Source organism: Rhincodon typus, chromosome 21 (genome assembly GCF_021869965.1).
Source record: "Rhincodon typus isolate 14 chromosome 21, sRhiTyp1.1, whole genome shotgun sequence".
Classification (NCBI taxonomy): Eukaryota; Metazoa; Chordata; class Chondrichthyes; order Orectolobiformes; family Rhincodontidae; genus Rhincodon; species Rhincodon typus.
Genome location: NC_063352.1, coordinates 8,521,760 through 8,543,258, shown reverse-complemented (window position 1 = coordinate 8,543,258; position 21,499 = coordinate 8,521,760). Strand labels below are relative to the sequence as shown.

General features: G+C 38.9%; 1 protein-coding gene across 1 annotated transcript in view; it reads left to right on the top strand.

Annotated features, from left to right (window-relative positions):
• The window catches only part of LOC109922346 (protein CLEC16A-like), a 74,597-nt gene extending 53,763 nt beyond the window's left edge, over positions 1-20,834 (top strand). The window contains exons 5-6 of the mRNA XM_048609675.1: positions 17,885-17,952; positions 20,700-20,834. Of these exons, the coding sequence (XP_048465632.1) occupies positions 17,885-17,952; positions 20,700-20,834 (203 nt within the window). The remainder of the gene's footprint in view (positions 1-17,884; positions 17,953-20,699) is intronic.
• The last annotated feature ends 665 nt before the right edge of the window (positions 20,835-21,499 follow it).

Here is a 21,499-nt window from a genome sequence, read left to right as displayed (position 1 = left end):
TGATACTGTGCAATTTTGACCTCCATGTTCAAGAAAGAGTATGCTTGCATTGAAGGCAGCGCAGCTGAAATTGAGTGTAGTCGTCCCTGGGGTGATGGGGTTATTTTATGGTGGGAAGCTGTGTAAATTGTGTCTGAAGTCTCTGGAATTTAGGAGAATGAAAAGTGATTTAATCGAAATGTATAAGATTATCAAAGGAATTAGAGTATCTACTGAGATATTTTTGCCCTTGATTGAGGAAACCTAGAACAAGTAGGAACAATCTCGGGATTAGTTCCAATTATTTAACATTAAGATGACAATTTCTTACACTGAAAAAAGTGGTGAATCCTTTTAACTCTGTACCCCAGAGGGTTGCGCTTGTGCCATCATTAAATTTGTTTAAGGCTGCAGTAGATTTTGGTTTCTTGAGGAATTAAGGGATACAGAGAATGGACAGGAAAGTGGTATTGTAGACCAAGATTGACCATGTTCATATTGAATGGTGTAGTAGACTCTGCGTTATATAATCTTGTCCTGCTGCTATTTCTTGTGTTCTGAACTCAATAGGTGCTCCGTTCTAGCCAGACCACTTAGATTTTTAATTAACCACACACATGCCCCAATAAAAGTGTCATGGTGAAATGGTTTAATTTTGCATTTACGTACAACCTGGGGCCCATCTGACTTGAAATGAAGCAGAGTGAGATTTCCAATTGCAGCTGTGCGCTTTGTTTAATCAAATCAGACTTTGAAACAATGAAATGTAAATCCAGAGTCAATGGTGGCGTGCAAAACTGCATTGTGCTTTATAGTCATAGAGGTCCACAGCACAAGTCAAGGCCCTTCAGCCCAACAAGTCAAAACTGATGGAGTGGAAAGACTGTGAAAGGTACTTAATTAGCTCTGAACCAAGAACTAAACAAACAATCTTGAAGTAAACTTTGCTCCGGTTATGTACTTGACTTTTGTATGGTAACTGCACTGTTGTGTAAATACTCTATTAAAGTACCAATGAACAGAGTGCATGTTGATTATGTAGGACCAGCATCATCATCAACATTTGCTTCTGATTAAAATTAAACTTGCCAGTAAATGTGAGGGCTGTTGGCAAAACCCTTTCTGAACATAATGCCTCAGTCAGGGCACCAGCAACTGGTGATACCTGGGGCTGCTGATTCTCTGGAGTTCAGGTGGATAGGGTCCTTACTATGGTAGGATTTGGTGACCACTATGTAGAAATGCCTCAGCAGTGGATGATGAGGTGTAGCAGTTTGAGTGTGAGCAGCTCATAACTCTGGTCATTTCATTTTACAAAAACATAATAATCTGTACAGTACAATACTGGCCATGGATACAAGTTTTCATTCTTCTTTGAAAAGACTCACTGATATGTTTCATACACCCATCTGATGATGTGTGTTCAACAAGTTATTGTTATGGCAAAATGAGGGAAAATACTGGTGTTTCCATAGTATTGTTTTACAGTGACGAAACATGACAACCTAGGTAAGTGCGTGGGGTAATGAAGTCTGCATTTTGTCATGAGTTCCATTGCAGATATGATTAAACTTCACTTTATTATAAGCATGTTTTACATGCCAATGTTTATCAATTTATTATTATCACTTACATGAGCTGTAAAATCATGATTTGTATTTGCAGATAATTGTAGAGATTTATTCATTCTCCAAGTACGAACATAACTGACACAACCAGTATTTACTGCCCATTGCACTTGTCATATAGCTGCTGCCATAGCGCTCCTAGGGAGGGAATCCTGGAAATAGACCTTCTGGTGGTGACGTATGTCCATGTCAGGATGGTGTGACTTTGAGGGATCACTGAGCTGATACTGTTCCAATGCGGCTGCCGCTTTGGCTTTCAGAACAGGAGAACTCCTGCATTTGAGAGGTGCTGTTGAAGTAGCCTGAGTGAATTGCTACAGCACGTCTTGAGCTGGCATACATTGCTGCATTGGTGGGAGGAGTGAATGTTTAAGGCGCTGGGTTGGATGTCGATCATGCTGGTTGTGAAAGATTTATAATATGTCCCACACCAACCTTTAATTCTGCAAAATGAATGAGTAAATCTATTGATATGGCTGAAGTTGCCAATTTAAGTTCTTCCATTGTTAGCTGTTTTTGAACATACTTCAATTGTAGCATAGACAGGATTGAAATAATGTATAGGAACCAATGTGTTTCTGTTTAGTCCACATGTTAATAAGTACCCCATTTATTTTGTAAGTCCAAAACCTTTAAAAAGAATAACTTTTTAATAAACTTATTTCGCAAAATGTGATTTGAATTGTAAATTAGTCCTGATCAGGAAGAAGACTCACTTTTTGAAAAATTGTCACAGTTTGCAGATGCTGTATACAAGGTTTCCATTACATTGACTTCAAATGTTCCATCCTTTATTTCAAAAGAATAATATGTGAGAACAGAGCTTACTAGTTATTTCAACTTGCAATGAAAGCTGGCATTGACACACAATACTGAAACCTTATACCTTTACAGTTTTAAAACATGCTCACCTGGTAAATGGGTGAGGTTATTTTTGGATCAAAGGCAGAATATTATACAGACTTGCTAAAACAAAACGGAGAGTCCATCAAAGATTCTCAGATCACCTGGGAAAGCTGTACTTCAACATCTTGGCAACAACAAATATTCAAAAATAAATTCTTGCTTTTTTGATTATAAATGACACTTTTATTTATCATGTTCTTGCTAGTTTGTGCACTTAAAACCCAGGAGGGTGCTGCCTTAATGTGTATTAAATATTACACACAAGTACTTGAACTTGAAATAACAGACTTTGAAATTATCAGGCCACAAATAACCACAAGGTTTGTACATATTTTGAATGAGATTTTCCTTTTTCCTAAACTGTGTCCAAAGAAAATTAGCTGAAATCACTTGCAAGAAATACAGATCTTTCAGGACAAAAACCCTTACAAGTGGGAAGATTTCATCTCCTTACAACATATTACAAAAATGCAATTTAATAAAAATGTTTGCAGTATTATTAAGTCGGGTACATCAAGGAAATCTCCCAACATTAGTGACCTCAACAGTGGGGTTAATCAACTAAACAACTTTGGAAGGGATGACTGAAATACTTGACGTAAAAAAAGGTTGTCGAACCTCATAGCCTTTGCAGTTTCAGTGTTTTCAATGATTTCTTTATCATGTGGAGTGAATTGAATTGGCTAATACCTGGTGCTGGGGTCATTGGGATGAGGCTGAGATGGATCATCCATTCTGCACTTCTGGCTGAACATGCTTGTATATGCTTCTGTCTTTTGCATGACTTTGTAACAGTAGTTAAAAGTCTGCAAAAATATATTCCTTGATCAGTGTAAACTAAACCCAACAAATCCCAGTTTTCAAGTTTTCTGTCACCCAAAAACACCTAGATATGAGCACTTGTTATGCGCTAGCACTGATGCTTAAAACTGTCATTAGATTTTGCAAGTGGTATTCTATGTGGAAGTACAACCTAAATTCAGGAAGATTGTCAAGCTGTGAGTATTGTATACGCAGTCATTTTCAGAAGTTAGAAAGAACTGAGTTACAGCTAATAATTCTGAAGTAAATGCAATATTTTAGAGCCGCACTGTGCTGTGCTCATGAGCAAGAAATGGTCCTGTTTAAAATGTAACTTTTTTTTTAGTGAAAGTATTTTCTTTCAAAAACCTGCTCTGTATGATTAAATGGGAACCATGCCATTAAGTGGCAGCAATACCCGTAACAATGAAATAGGAAGACTCAACTTATTAAGCTAGTTATACATTAAGTGAAAACTTGAGTGCTGTCTTAATTATAGATCATCTGCTCCTTGCTAACACCCTTTTTTAATACCCTCTATAACACCCATTTCTCCAAATTATTTATTATTTGGTTCCATACATGGCTGACTAGAATAACGCATCCAAATTTTCATAGTTGATTTTAGAATTTTTTTTAAAGCATGAGTAAAATTAGTTGACAAGGTAAGATAACCTTCTTGGGTTTTGTTTCAACTTATTTCGGATCTTGTGACTTGATTTGCGTTGATATAATAATTTGATTCTGTTTGTATACTTAAATTTGCCATTTGACTGCACATATAATGCAAAAATATGTTAAATCTTTGACTGCACAAAGGTACTGAATCAGTAACCAAGTTGCCCACATACCACTTGGCAACTTTTTAAAACTAAACCCGATAGAGTTTCCCTTCCAGAATTACTTTTGTTTTTACATGGAACAGGAAAGGTATGGTGTGATGAAGTAGAATTGCTTTTATTCATTTCAGTAAAATCTGAAAAAGGAAAAAAAATGCTTTGGTGACAAGGACATCTATTCATTGTGGAAGTGGTTTGCCGGAACCTGCTTTCATTTACTCGTCTTAACAGCTTACAGACCACGGCTGTTTGACCTTTGGTGACGTTACATGACTTTTTGTAGACATGTCCTGTCCAAAATGAGATTATAGGTTCACGTTTTAGTATAATAGAATGGCTTGGGGGAATGGTGTGGATGAGAGATCACAGAATAGTAACAATGTGTTTAATGGCACAAAAAGAATGAGGGGACTTTGCTAACTTAAATTTTATTTCGAGGGAGATGTTCATCTGTAACGGGGTTTTCCCCCCTCCTTTTACAACTGTTTGTTCTCTGTTTGACCCCTAATATTGAAGGAAAGTAAGTATATCAGGATGATCCTCCTTTAGTATTGGTAAATACTGATGTCCCTCTGGTGGCATGGATATAATGGTATTCGGCCTGGTGAGGCACATATTTGGACCCTGCTACGTTTTATTAGAAATAGCAGTGGACAGATCCAAATCAAGAAGTTTCTGTCACCAAAAAATTTCAGCATTTGGAGAGAACAATCAGATTCCTGCAGAACAAATGTGAACTCTACAATACCAGTGCCTTCACCCAGTCCTCCAACCTGGAGTATTGTGCACAATTTTGGTCCCCTTACTTGAGGAGGGATCATTGCATTGGAGGCAGATGAGAGGAGGTCCTCAAAATTGTTTCTAGAGTCGAGGGGTTTGTCTTATGAAGAAACAGTGAGCAGTTTAGGCCTATACTGTCTGAAATTTAGAAGAATGAGAAGAAATCTAATTGACCTGTGTAAGATGTTAAAGGGGCTTGACAAAGTAGGCATAGGATGTTTCCTCATGGGAGCAATCTTGAACGAGAGGTTATAGTTTTAGGATAAGGAGTAGAAGATTAAAGATAGAGGCGAGAGGGAATTATTTCTCTAAGGGTTGCGAATATGTGGAATTCCGTACCCCATAGTGTGGTGGAAGCTAGGACATTGTCTGTTTCCTCCTTAAATTTACTCGAACAGGTTTTTAATTTGTAGTGGATTGAAGGTTATGAGGAGCAAGCAGGAAAGTGGAGTTGAGACTGAGATGAGATCAGCTATGGATTGTATTAGATGGTGGAGCAGGCTCAAGAGGCTGAATTGCTTACTCCTGCTCCTAACTCGTGCATTAATACTGACTTTGTATGTAACATTTATGACTGGGACTGTAATTGAAGACTTGGTTTGACATTACATGTGAGGTGACATCAACCTAGATAATGAACAGCTAATCTGTGGTGAATGCTTAAATTGGTGGTGTGATAAATAGTGGGCAGGAAAGCCTCAGACTACAGGACAAATATAATTAATTGGCTGGCCAGATGGGCAACACCATGGCGATTTTCATTGATGTATGAAAAGTGAGGTGTGATGCATTTTGGGAGTACATGTTGAATGGTAGGTCCTAAGGAAGTACAAAAGATCAGAGGGACGTTGTGCATATCCGTAGATCCTTGAAGGCTACCAGACGTATAGAGAAAGTGGTTAAGAAGGCATAATGGGATACTTGCATTTCTTAGTCAAGATATTATATAATAGAATGAAGAGATTCTGGTGAATTTATGTACACTACACTCTTTAAAGGAAAAGATTGCACTCGAGAGGGTACAGAAGAGATAGGCCAGGGTGTTGCTTGAGTTGGAGCAATTCAGCTTTGAAGAGAGACTAGTTAGGCTAGGGTTATTTTTCCTTACAGCAGAGAAGGCTGAGGGGACATTTGATGTGTACAAAGTGATGAGTGAGTACAGAAGGAAAATCCTTTCGCCTTAGCAGAAGGCCCAATAATCACGGCAGAGCTTTAAAGGAAGGAGCAGAAGGTTTAGAGGCGATTTGAGGTTTTAAAAAAAAAATTATTTTCTTGCAGAGGTGTGTGGGTATCTGGAATTGCATGCATAAAAGGGTGCTGGAGCCAGGAACCCTCAAGACTTTGAAGAACTATTTAGAGGAACACTTGAAATGTCACAGCGTTTTGAGACTTCAGGCCAAGTACTTGCAAATGGGATTAGAGTAGGTGGATGTTTGATGACCAGCGTTAACACAATAGGCCAAAGGGCTGTAAAAACACTTTCTCTATGACTATTTTGAAGTGACAGGAGGTATCATCTGCAGTGGTAGCAAAGATATGAGTGATGATTTCATTAACAGATGAACTGCAGAGATATGAAGGTGAAAATGTGTTGGAATATTTCTGTCAGCAAAAACAAAGTACACAAAAAGGCAATTTTATAGTTACGTTTTTGTTTAGGAGGACCAAGCTCTCAATGAATGCATGTTCTCTCTTATGCAGTCTTTACACTTTGTTAGTATATTTTCCACCAATTTGAAAACATATTTGTTCTCAAAGTTATAATTCTTTAATTAAACTAAAAGTAGATATTAAGTGTCACAATATATTTCTGTTATTTGCCTCAGAGGTAATTCTGCAAGCAAAATGAGCAGGTCTAGATGTGCTCACATGTTGTTGTGTTGCTCCTCACAATAAATATGCAATGTATCTTTTAAGGAACACGCTCTTGATATCATCAGCACATCATGGCCTAATGGTATAGCGGACTCTGTCTCCATCTTATTGAGTCTTTTTGCAGCATCACCTGCTGAGGAAAGAATGCTGTAGTACATCTGAATTGCCTGAGCCCATACAGTATTAAAAGTTCATTGAGTTCTTAAGTACTATGAGACTCATGTTACATTCATATGTAATGCTAACCTACATACGTGTCACATGATAGTTAAAGAATATCTGTCAGTTCTCATGTCATGTCGCAGCATGTTAGTAAGGACCAATAACCACTTATAAAAGAATGTTCACTGAAAATTAAACAATGATGGATCATTGAGTATTTGAGTGACCAAACACTATCAATTTTCTTGAGTTCAAATCTCTTTTGTTCTACTTAAAGTTCAAGACCTATCATGCTAGAAACATTCTATTTAAGGTATGGCAGTTACAAGTCTTAAGTTTTAAAACAAAATCACCAGCTAAAAAGGCTCTCTATAGTCTTATAACTAAAATTGGCAGTCATCAGCTACTCTCAGTTTAAGTACAGGGCCTTCCTGTTTTTATAGAGTGATTTAATAACTTAAGGAAGCTTACCTCTGTGCAATGGTCAGTTGGTTCCACCACTTTGTTTCCTTCAATTAGGTGATAAAACTTTTCACTTTTTTTTTCGTGAAAACACTCTGATGGCTGAAGCCTGGCTAGGCTTGGCTAGGCCTTTACTTCTTAAAAGTACAGACCGGTACTCAAAAATACTTCGAGGCCACACTGTGAAATATAAAGTAAAATAGAAGGAAAAATAAAAGTACAGATCAATGAATGAGGGGGGGAAAAAAAAAAAATAAACCCAACACACTACTTCAATACAACCAAAAGCCACAAACTTTCAGCAAGAAATGGACAGCAAGTGAAGCCTTCACTAAATTACAGCTATTTAGGCAACAAATGCAGCTTCACTTTGAAGGTCAACCTGTAAATGATCCTAAGATCTGGGAAGTACTTGACCATCTTACATTAAGATCAATATCTGGATTAACAGACTGCAACTCAGACGGAAACCCCAAGAGTCTATTGAAGGCCTTATTGCAGATGCACAGTAAAGGATGTGCATGTCAGTTCTGCGAAGAAGAATTCTGAGGGGAAGAAATCAATTTGGTAATTGCCTCTATTCTGACCAAAGCCTTCAGGATAAATCTTCTGGGCAAGAAAATGACATTGAAAATTGTAGAAAGATGTACACTGACATCAAGCCATAGTGGCTGGCCAACATGGTTGCATGCTTTAGGTGTAACAACACTATTGATACAGTCAGCAAAGTACACCAAACAAAGATCAGCAGCAAATGTGTTTGTGGCACTCATCCAATAGGCCTGTGTTTCTTCCCATCTGCCAAGTGCATGGAGCCAAAAGACATTGGACACCCATACGCAGAAAGTGTGGTTTCAAAAGCCAAACTAGATAATAGAACAAGACCAAAGTGATCATCAAGGTGCTACAATACCACAATGCTGAAAGCGTGGAAAGTCATCCAAACCTATGCAAACCTATCAATGCAGTAAATAGCAAACAAATCATAAAGCCACCTTTGGAAGATGACCAAGTCCTCCTTATTCTCAGTCTCATGTGCCATCTTGATAGTGTAAGACAATTAGAAGCTTTTACAACCATCAATGTCGTATATACCCAAAAGGCAGGTCAATACACCCTGAAGACCAAAATTGATACTACTGCCGACATATTACAACTATGCATCCTAAAATACATTCCCCAATGACTGCGATTTCATGGTAAGGTCTTAAAATAGTCTCACATCATATAACGGATCATCAATTCCCTGCAAAGGCATAATCCGTGCCAGTATGCATGTTCACCTTGGATTTTCAAAATCTTCTACTTGGTAGATGTGAATTGTCTAACAGTGGCAGGACTGCCAGTACATGCACAATCTTAGCATTGTAACCATTCACAAGATTCAAACCACACTTGGTGGTGAGAATAAAACAGCCACAGGACTCTCCCACTCAAAGACAGGAGAACGAAATAGATGCAACACCAGTGAACAGGTAGGGGACTACCACAACTATGCACCAGACAGTGCAAGTCTGAAATCCAAACATCTGCAAAGGTTTCTAAGCTATGCAGTCAGCTTGGTCATATGAAGTCATTGCTGATCATGGTATTATATTGCAAAAGAACAGGATCCAGCTTAGACCAATGTGCCACATGCCAATCATGCATCTAACTGTGAGGAAGGAACCTCCAACAGCAATTGTGTAACAATACTGAGTAACAGCATCCAGTAACCAGGCAACCAAGTTATCAGCAGTGTGAATAGCATGAGCTTCTTAAGATGGGTATACGATCACCAGATCAAGATGAGTTGTCAGACCACCCAAACATTATGTCAAAGTTTGAATTTTGATAATTGTAATTGTCAGTTCATCAAGCAGACAAAACGCCCTTCTGTGCAACAATATATATCTGTTTGGGATTTATTTTCTTTGTATAAAGTGGGGGTGGTCTGTTAATTTGTCACAACAGATATGCAATATACCTTTAAGGGATGTATTCGTGATACCATCACTTCATAGGAGATGGCGAAATTTGAATTCAGTTCAATAATCTGGAATTAAAGTCAGCCTGATGGAGCCATTGTCAATTGTGAAGGGTGGGAACTATGATGTCAGTCACCAGAAGTAGCTCAACCTATTTTAATATCAATATCTCCAACGTGTTTTGTGGCACTGCCACTGTTCTAAATGAGAATTTAGATTTCAAACACAGCTAGCAACTCAATACTGGGCATCCAAGAGGTGCAGTGGGCCATTAGATGCAACAGAATTGTATTCGACCACAATCTGTGACTTCATGCTCTGGCATGTTGCAAACTCTAACATTATTGAGCCAGGCTTTATAATAGAATGCTGGTGGACATGCCAGGAGTAGTGCCGGCTATACCAAAAAGTGAGAGTCAACTTGACAAATCTACAGCACCAGACAACTTGCATGCCAAAGAAGCGATAGCCGGATTAAAGAGAGATAGTAACTCCACAACCAATGAATTAGATCGATGTTCTGCAGTCCTGCCTCATCCAACCATGAATGGTGGTGGATATTTAAACAATTAACACGAGGAGACGACTCCATAAATATACCTATCCACAATGATGAAGATAGCAGTACTCTGGATCATAGAGTCATGCGTAGGCTGGGACTTCTCTGCTCGGAGCGTGGGAGACTGACTGCTGACCTTAGAGGTCTATAATATCATGAGCGGCGTAGGTAAGGTAGAAAGCCTTTTCCATATGGTAGGGGACTCTAAAACTCAATGGCATAAGTTTAAGATGAGAGTGGAGAGATACAAAGGGGTCCAGAGGGGCAATTTTCTTTCGCACGGAGGGTAGTGAGTGTCTGGAACGGGCCGCCAGACGTAGTGGTGGAAGCGAGTAAAATTTTGTCATTTGAGAAACATTTAGACGGATCCACAGATGGAATAGGTATGGAGGGATAGGGATCAAGCACAGACAAATGGAACTAGTTTAATTGTGAAAACTGGGTGGCATAAGTAATTTGGGCCAAACAGCCTGTTTCCATGCTGTACACCTCAATGACTGTTAAGATACACAGCAAGGTTTCTCCAACAGCACCTTCTAAACTTCAGTTTCTGCCATCTAGAAGAGCAAGAGCAGCAGATACATGGGAACGCCACCATCTTAAAATTCCTTTTCAAGCCACAAACCATCCTGATGGGAACTATATCATTGGGGTCAAAGTTCTGGAATTCCCTTCCTAACAGCGCTGGTGGTGCATTACACCACATGGACTGTGAATGATCCAAGAAAGCAGCTCACCACCACCTTCTGAAGGTCAATTTGGAATGGACAATAAATGCTGACCAAATCGGTGATGTCCGCACTCTGGAGAGAATATATTTTTAAAAATTACATCTGCCACCCTTCTCCATCTCAAACCAGTTAAGCTCATACTTTGGTGTTTAAAGTTAAAATTCATAACCTGATCACATGTTTCAACCAACTTGGAAAGTAACATTAATTTCAACATTGACGTTCAAAGTACTATTAGTTCATTAAGTACGATGTATCGTGACTGTTCTGGCCTGTCTTGAATGTAAAATGTACAGCGTCATTGAGAAAAGGTCCTGACCTGCCTTCAGGATGTACATATCAGAATGATTGCTGCAGTTTTGAGACTAGCAGAGACATTAAAAAAAAACGCACCCTCTGAGGGATTCAGAGCTAATGGAAAACTTTGCAGTCAGGGAATTCTATACATGGCAGGTTGCCAGGATGGACAAGTATGTAAATGGGCAGACATTAACTGCAGCCTGAAATGGTTCACTCTTTGAACTGTTTTGCATGTATGCTCATTCACTCGCTTTTTGTGTGACAATCTTCACTCAAATTATTGCCACTCCTTTGGTACCAGGGGCATTCCTGCACCCACCAGTATTTGAGTTTAATGTTGTACAACCAAACCTGCACCCAGTCATTTTTTTAAAAAGGGCGGTTTTCAGTTTGTAATTTTAGAATTGGCATTCAGGTCAATACAGTGACTGCTTCAGGGGTCTACCATTCTGATATACTAATGGAGGGGTGCTGCATAATCTTGCCTTGTTAATTATTAATTTGTTATTGATTTGAATGATGCATGAGCCAACAGCTATACTTATGAAGGGATATGCTACCTAGCCAGTGGTTCTCTGACAGCATGCTTGGACAAGATGAAGGGTACACTGTTTGGCTCTCTTCTTCAATGATGACAATCTCTTGCTGCATGTTAATTCCATGTGTCCAAACTGCTTTCCTTAAGTAATAACTCCACACTGCTACATATGAAATCCAGAATCAAGATTTGAGATGGCTGGATATTCAATAAACTCTCTTCAATTCCGACTTGACACTGAGGTGGTAGAATCAGCCTCATAACGGCCATGTTTCTTTACTAAAATTCCTCAAACCTGGTTTAATCAGTTATTAAGTAAACCCGGATCACAATGTTAGTCTAAATCTGCACCATGATGAATCGAGACATGATTAGAAGTCTCTTGTATAGACCTTTCACCATCTGGAAGGCACACATAATTTGAATAGCTGATGAGAGCATTCTAGGAATAGACTCTACAGCTGCTGGATGATGTTGACTAAAGGAACATACCGTATATGCTCGTGTAAAAGTCGAATTTTTAGGCTATTTTTAAGGTTAAATTTATGGGGTCAGCTATTACATGTATACTACTTTTGAGGGGCTGAAAGTCAGTGCTACAGGGGAACTGAGCTCGGCTCAGCTGAGCTGCGCCCAAAGGGAGGTTATCACTGGACTCTGACCTGATTAAACTTTTGTGCCAAGTCCTTCCATTTCCTTCCATTTTCTCTCATCTACTTTTGTTTTACTTTTTAAACTAACGTTTTAAGCTTTTATTTCTGATAATTTTTTTTATCAGACATTTGATTCCCATACTGTCTTACTAATCATTGTAGCCGTGAGAAATTGTCAACAACTGCACATCCAATTGAATCCTACGTGAAGAAATATGGTAATTATAATGAAGCAAATGCATGTAAGCCTATCTTATATAGGAAATAACGGTATAATAAACTTTGTATCACACTAATTATGTTGCTCATTCGATAATGAACTTAAGAAATCTGTAGCCTAACGTTGGTGTGGATTGTACATCAAAACACATAATAGCATGAGATAGTAGGAACTGCCGGTGCTGGAGAATCTGAGATAACAAGGTGTAGAGCTGGATGAACACAGCAGAAGCAGGCTTCTTCAGAAAGGAGGGTCTAGACCGGAAACATCAGCTTTCCTGCTCCTGTGATGCTGCTTGGCCTGCTGTGTTCATCCAGCTCTACACCTTGTTATCTCACATAATAGCACGAATAAAGTTTATTTCCTCATTGTAACATTTATGTACAGGATAATACCTTGACTGTCAAATGTTGATCTGTTATCTGTGAAGAATTAGGGTCAACTTTTACATGAGGCATTTGGAAAATTCCATGTTTTTTTTTGGTCAAAACTAGGGGATTGACTTACATGAGATCGACTTTTACTCGAGTATGTATAGTATGTTCATGGATTCTGACCAGATGCTGAATGCAGAACTGGGAATGTTTATTGTTGAATCACCGTGCTTTCAACTGGTTAAACTACCATGCAACAGGATATAGATGTGTAAAAACAACTGAAACAAACATAAAATGCTGGAGAAATTCAGCAGATCTGCCAACACCTGTGAAGAGTGAAACACAATTGATATTTGAGTCTGCTATGTGCAATCGCTACAGTATGAGTCCTCTTCCGAAACTATAAGTGTGTATCCCTCCTATATTACGGAGCGTAGCAACAAAATCACTTTGGTGTTCATTACTTAAAGAATTTCTGAGCTGGCTGTTCACGCATTGGACCATGAAGACGATCCATAGTGACAAAATATTTAAGTAAAGACTAGAGAAATTGGGCCTCCTCAGCATCAAGAGGACCAATTTAAAGTACAATATACATAGTATCAATTGGCTTTTTTATTTACTTATTCGTTTGAAATGTGGAGATGGGATACTGCCCAACCCCACCTGCCCTTGAGAAAATGTTGATAGACTGACTTCTTCAACTGCTTTGATCCATGTGGAAAGGTACATTCATGATGATGTTAGGGAGGGAATTCCAGGAATTTGACCAGTGATAATGACGGAACAGTGACGTTGTGCCAGATCAGGATGTTGTGGCTTGAAGCGGAACTTGCTTGTGTTCTTATGCATATGCCTTCTTTGTCGCTCTAGGTGACAAGTCATAGCTTGGATCAATTAAGTCCAGAGCATCACTTCAAGATATATCCGGATCCCATATACTGGTATATAGGAAAATGTGCAACAGTTAAGTTTACAACAATTTTAGAAATAATTAACTGTCTAAAGAATGCCAACATTTGGAATCATTTTCCACCAAGCTCAAGTGTGACAAATTTCCTAAGTTTATCAGGTGTATTCGGGAGGCCGTCAAACGGCATTAGAAGGCCGGTTAATAATTAGGGATATATAATTCAAATAAATGTTTGAAGGATTAGGAGAAATTTGAAATTTTCATTTCAGTATTTGGAACTCACTAGCTGTAAGGATGGTGTATTTAATAAGTTGTTGGATATAAAGTTACAAATAAAGCGCTGGAAATTTTGGATCAGGCAGCATGGCTGTTTTCATTTTACTGGCAGACAGGATGGACCAGATGGCCAGCTCCTGTGCTGAAAAATTCTATGATTCTGAATTTGTTCATTTTCAGTTGTGGATCTGTTAGCTAAATTCAGCCATCTTTCTCCATTTCTGTTCTGTTAAACTGATTTGCTCACTCATCTACCAATGTTCGTGCACTTCAGGTTATTTTCAGTTTTGAGTTTTTGAATTCTCATGACTTAACTGGAATTTTTAAAATAGCAGGCTCTTGACCGTATACTCACTGTTCCATCCATAAACTTATGCTGACTGGTTAACAGATCACAGCCTACTCATCCCTCAGTCGTCACAGTCAAAGTCTTCCTCTTCTTCTCACCCTCAAACCTCCTGAGATCAGTTGTAAATGGAACTAGACTTCAAAGTAGCTTCCTTCTAATAATGAGTCATGAATTTGGCTTTTTTTTTTCAATTTGAACTAAACCTTCAGTTCCTTTGACTTGATAGGTGACTTCTGCATTGTGTCTGTTATGGAATTATTCCAATCAGGATATTTTCTGGTCTTTTCTGAGTCAGTTGCTCTCACCCAAGGTGCACTTGGTAACTATTGTAACTTTAGAGAGAGGAAGAAATTCTTTGCAATGCTGCTGACCACTCAGGAACCTCCCTGCGAGATATAAAACTTTGGTCCACCCTCTATGATGGGTGGCGTACCAATTGTACATATACCAGTGAATAGTTCTAAGTGGTACTCCAATAATTTATCTATGACAAATCTGGTTGAACCCTTAAGGAATCATTACTCCCATTTGATAACCAATTTACTGTTCTGATACTGATGTAGTTTCCACCTATCTGCTCCTTTTATCCATCTTCCATCCGCCTCCCCCTCCCTCTATTTATTTCAGAATCCCCTTCCCCTCCCCCATTTCTGAAGAAGGGTCCAGACCCGAAATGTCAGCTTTCCTGCTCCTCTGATGCTGCGTGGCCTGCTGTGTTCATCCAGCTCTACACCTTGTTATCCTAGTTTCCTACTGTTGTGTTTAGCTTCTCCATTCTTATTTTTGTTTCATACTGCTTTTTTCATATTGCTTTTGTTTTACATTTTTCACTTTCATTCCCAGTATTCTTCTTCACCATTCCCTCTCTAGCGTCTGTGGCGTTTATTTAACTTCATATCTTCTGAATGCAGTTAAGGTCACATTTATTTGTGTTGATTTTTCCTTGCCATATTTTTATCCTGCACACTTAATGGAATGTTTTATAGCTCACCTTATTACATAATTCATTGCATGACATGGTAACTTAGATTGAAAATGTTATCTGTCTTTGGGATTGTTAACCAATTACAACTAAATGAATTGCTAACACAATGATATTATCAGTTTCTTTGTTCTTTGATTAACTGATCATCTTTGAGGTTTTTCTGAACTTAGGACTTGGAGGAGAAAAGCAGAAGCAATCTTTCCACCGAATAGTGAAACTCCAAGATTCATTGCACAAGTCCACATACTTAATTCTGTAGAAAAGGTTGAATAGCCATTGTACTCAAATTGCATCATTGACCAATAAGAAAGCCACAAAAAAAAACGTCCGGAACAAATCAGTGCTCTTCATTTTTAGAATTTCCATTATTTCCAACACTGCATGAGTGATTATAATTGAAGACGTTTCCAGTTAGTAGTATTGAGTTTCTATTATTAGCTTTATCTGTTTTACATGAACCCACACTCTGTGGGTGGATGGCAAACACTGCTGGTGCAGAGTGTGTGTAACTATGACTGACTACTAAGAAGCCCTCAAAACGTGGCTAACCAGTAAAGCTTCCACACTTTGTGGGTTGTACCTTACTTCCTGTCTGACAGGACAAGTGACTGATGAGGTTTTGTAACTTTGCTTTTAAAGCATTTTGATTACTTTCTGGAAAAATAAGTAAAGCCCAAAACTAGAATTTTTAAGCTGAAGCCCATTATCTCTGAAACTGCCCGTTAATACTTCACCTCCAATGGAGAAGCCACATAATCTATTATCGGACTTGATTTCAACTGCTTCTGTGCAGGATTCCACCAATAAAAGCAAGATCGTCTCGTATTGTCATCTTTCCATGTATACGACTCTGTCCGTTCTTGTCCATTTTTTGTTCAATGTACCTTGGGTTTCAGTTGCTGATGCAAACTGTGAAAGAACTCCAAGATCCAAACTTCATTAAATTTGTGTTTTTGAAAACCTGTATAGTTTACTAACAATACATAATTTTTTATTTGTGAAAAATGTTTGTATATGTATTATGTGTTCAACCCTGATGTAATATACTTTTACACTTTATCCTTGGTTGTTACACCAGTGAAAATCCTGACAGTGCTTAGCTATGATTCATAATGCAAGTGATATCATTGCTCAGTCCATCGAGTATAGGAGTTGGGAAGTCATGTTGAGGTTGTGCAGGGCATTGAGGCCTCTTTTGAAATACTGTGTCCAGTTATGATCACCCAGTTATAAGAAGGATATTATTAAGCTGGAGAGGGTTCAGATTAGATTTTCTGGGTATAGAAGGCTAGAGTTATAAGGAAAGGCTGGATAGGTTAGACTTCACTGGAGCGTAGGTGGTTGAGAGGTGACCTGATAGAAGTCTACAATGCATCAGACGCAGCTGGGTAAATCCATGGGTTGAACATGATCCCCATCTCTTCTTGTCCTTTCACGTTCCAAGTAATGCTATTGGAAAATGTAAAGTGGCTGATTTGATTTTTTTTGGGAATGTATGAGCAAATTGATTGGATGAATAATTTGATAGCGTTCAACACCATTAACATGTAATGGATCTATTTGACAACATTTAGAATTTGAAAGGATCTATGCATTGGACTTAGCAATTCAGAATATGAAAGGCACTTGCAAAGAAATTGATAAGTTTTCCAAATGCGACATTTGCCAACTTGTAAAGTTTTTTTGTCTTTCCATCTCTGATACTGACCGTACCCTTTCTGTCATCTAGAGTGTCCTAAAGGATCTGTTGCTAGCTTTTCATTATTTCTTTTTCCCCTTGCTTATTTGTCATTCTTGTCCTCCTGTTCCATCTCCCGTTATCCAATTCCTTCAAATTTGTTGTTCTTCATTCTGTAAAAAATACAGTATTTCTAATTCTGCAACATGTCTTTTGAATGTGATCAACTTTTTCTAGGAATCTGATATACTGTTTCCATTGTTCCAGTTACTTAAAAACTGGAGGGCAATTGGTGCTGATAAATTAATCGCAACCTGCTATATGCCAATCATCCTGCTTGTGTGAGATGCCCTTATTGTAACAGTTATTGGATTGTATTTTAGTCAATTTGGAAATAATTGATTAGCTACTAGCAACCCCCATATTCCATGAATGTTTGTTTATTTTTTAAACTGCTGTATAATTTGTCTTCTCTTTTTTTAAGTGATGGGGGTGTAGTAGTGAGCCAAACCATAAAGACCAAATGCCAAACCACACCCGTTTAATAGTTGTATTCTAGGAACCAGTATAAACTTCTCCATAAAAGGCCATCTTAGTTTCCTGTTCTTGACTAACTGAGTCATCAGAACATTCAGTAAATCATATCTAATTCTACAATTCTAATTTAGGTGATCTCAAAGTTAAAATAAAGTCTGCTCTTACAAACTCTCAAATGGTTTGTGTCCTTGAATGAGAGCAATAAACTAGAGCAAGTACATTTTTATTATCAGAATTTAGCATCTGTTTACTCAAACCAGTATTAATTATTCAGGAACCATTGAGGTACGAGTGTCTGTTCTTGGATGTTAGCACAAAAACATTGTGTACTTTGATCCGGTTATTAATATCTCTTTCTTTTGTTACCAGCACTAATGATTAATTGGCTTTATTTGGCACAATTCAAAGTATCTGTTGGTTGGGTGACCATCGTAATTGTAAGATTGAATGAAAGAAGGACTTGCATTTTTTTCAAACTCTGGTTATCCTAATGCACTCTCACAGCTAGTTAAGTGCCTTTAAAAGGTACTGAGAAGCATGGATATAACTTCTGAAAAGATCAGTCCCACACACCGCCTTCACCCAAACACAGGCACATTTAACACTCCCTCAGTACTGTGTTTCAGTCAGAAGTCACATAACACCAGGTTATAGTCCTACAGGTTTATTTGAAATCATAAGGATTTAAGAGCGCTGCTCCTTTTGTCGGGTGAAGTGAAGAGAAGCACACAGGCACAATTTATGGGCAGAGAGATCAAAAGATCATACAAATGGTGAGTGGAGTGTCGACAGGCTGAATAAGTCTTTGTAGGTGAACAAGTGAAGGGCTGACCTATAATCCGATTGCAGCAGAGAGATAATTACAAAAAATTTAAAAATAAGATGGTGCTGGAGACAAACCAAATGACTGGAATAATATGATAGGTATAAGAGTCGCATGCCGAGGATCTAATCAAAGTAACAAGTAATCCAAAACTATACAAACTAATTATGGTAGAGGGATCATAACTTGTTATCAAGGTGATGGTGTCAAAACAGGACAGTAAGGAGGATTTTACAAATATAGAACGGTATGGTGGGGTTACACGTAGCGCAACGTGAACCCAAGATCATGGTTGAGACCATCTTCATGGATATAGAAATTGACTATCAGTTTCTGCTCAGCAATTCTGTGTTGTTGTGTGTCTCGAAGGCTGCCTTGGAGGACGCTTACCCAAAGTTCGGAGGCTGATTATCCTTGACAGCTGAAGTGTTCCCTGACTCGGAGGGAACATCCCTGTCAGACCATTGTTGCGCGCTGTTCATCCGTTGTTGTAGGTCTCACCGATTATACCATGCCTCGGAATCCTTGCCTGCAGCATGTGAGGTAGATAACATTGGCTGAGTCACCTGAGTATCTGCCTTGTACGTGGTGGGTGGTGCCGGTGAACTGACATGTCTTGCAGAGGTTGCCATGGCAGGGTTGTGTGGTGTTGCGGTTGTGTTGTCCTGAAGGCTGGGTAGTTTGCTGCGAGTGATGCTCTGCTTAAGGTTTGGCGGTTGTTTGAAGGCGAGAAGTGGAGGTGTAGGGATAATCTTCGTGAGATGTCCACATCATCGATGACATGTTGAAGGCTGCGAAGAACATGGCGTAGTTTCTTCTCTCCGTGGAAGTGCTGGACGACGAAGAGTACTCTAGTGGTCATATCTTGTGTCTATTGAGGAGGTCGTTGCAATTTTTTACTGTGGCACATCAGAATTGGGGATCAATGAGTTAAGCATTGTATCCCATTCTTATGAGGGTGTCTTTCAGCGTCTTTAGGTGTCCATTGCGTTCCTCACCGTCTGAGCAGATTCTGTGTATGCACAAGGCTTGTCCGTAGGGATGGCTACTTTAACATGTTTAGGGTGGAAGCTAGAAGAGTGCAGCATTGTGAGGTTATCCATCGGCTTGTGGTAGAGTGAGGTACTGAGGTGTCCAGGAATTGAACTAATTCTGAAGAGTAGTCCATGGTAAGTCTGATAGTGGGATGAAACTTGTTGATATCGTTGTGTAGTCATTTCAGTGACTCCTCGCTGTAATAACTGAGGAAGAACATGTTGATGTATCTGGTGTATAGCGTTGATTGGAGGTCCTGTGCAGCAAAGAAGTCTTGCTCAAACTTGTGCATAAAAACGTTGGAATATTGGGGTGCAAATTTGGTCCCTATGGCTGTTTCATGTGTCTGGATGAAGAACTGGTTTCCGAAGGTGAAGAAGTTGTGGTCAGGGATGAATTGGATGAGTTGTTGGGTGGCGTCTGGAAATTGGCAGTTGTCAGTGTTGAGTACTGACGCTGTTGTGGGAGTTGCTGGTGTACAGTGCCAAAACGGCCTTTGTGATGAGTGTTCCTGGTTCAATGGATCCATGGGTGCTGAATTTCAGTAAGACGTCTGTAGTGTCATGATAGAAACTGGGATGTTCCTTGTACAATGATGGGCCAAAAGGCTACCATCTGTGCAGCACTTCTGTGATTCTGTAATACTTTCAGTTTAGCATGCTGTAATCATGGCTAATGATGCCGCCTCTATAGCGGAGTGACCAAACATTGTGGATGACCAGTTTGTTCTATTCTGTCCTTGAGTTTCCGGTTGCTTGTCCTTTAAATTCTCCCTTCCTCCCATGCTGACCTTTCTAATTCTGCCCCACTTATTAGTGAAGCTTCACATGAGCTCAAGGATCAGCATCTTTCAACTCAACATTGTACAGCTTTCTGGGCCTAACATTGAGTCCAACAACTTCAGATCATAACCTCCACATCCATAATCTTGCTTATGTTTTAATGGATGAGTCTTCATCTTATATTTTTTTTTCTTTCCCTTCATATTGTATTTAGATGGATTTTGTGTAACAATTTGCATCTCATTTGGATGTAATCTTTGTTTCTTCACTATGCCCATTACCACTCATTTTGGCTTTTATATCACAAAATCTTTTGTTATTTAATCTTGAGATCCAGGCCGCCTCAATATCTCAGATCTTTGTTCGTCTTGCCACCTTCCTCTTCTACTTCCTTAAAAAGACTCCAACACTTTATTTCTTTTCAGTTCTAATAACTAGTCATTGACCTGAAATGTTAATTCTGTTTTTCTCCATAGATGCTGCTTGACCTACTGAGTTTTTCCAGTTTTTTTTTTTTTTTTTTTTTTTTTTGCTCTTATTTCAGAGTTATGCATCCGAGGTACTTCACTTTTTGGATCAAGCTGGTTATTCAGGCCTCCGAGGGTCAGTAGATAAATTAAACATTGATACTCCCCATTGCACCCTGACTAAAAACCCTACTGATCTGTTAATAGTATGAAAGTGATCTGGCCTGAAACTGTTAATCCCTTAACAAATAATTTGTGCCAAATTGACTGTGTCCCTAAGGCAAGCAGACAAAAAACAGGTCAGGAGTTGCATTCCTGACTATCAACGACAGCTGACAAGTGTGCTTGTGTATGTGAATCATACCGTGAACATCTGGTTGAATTGCCACAGAGACACAGCTGTTTAGGCTCAGATTGTGAAGCAGAAAGCTGTTATATATAGCTGACTATACTCCATGAATTGTATTGTTATGAAGACGTTATGTAAAATATTAATTCATGTTGCTATTGACTGTCCTGAACTTTTTTAAAAGAATACTTTCTAAAGTAAAGGGCACTGACTACAGCAAAAATGTCACATTTGCACAGGACACGAGCTGCTTGATCTGAGTCACAATATTTTGGAGAGAGGTCACATGGCACAGTTTGTGTGTGTGTAAAATATATTGGTTTTGAATGCACAATTTGCCACGGGGTAACAGCTTTTGTCCCCGATCTTGCTTTCTCTGAAACCCCTCTAATTAAAGTTTGACAGTTGACAACATGACTGCAATTGGCAGGTTTCCAAAGGAGAACTCTGATTCTACAGCTTCCAGAGAAAGAAAACCATGCCGACTGTAACTGATCCAGGAAGCAATCCCAGTGCTAAGGTGTAGAG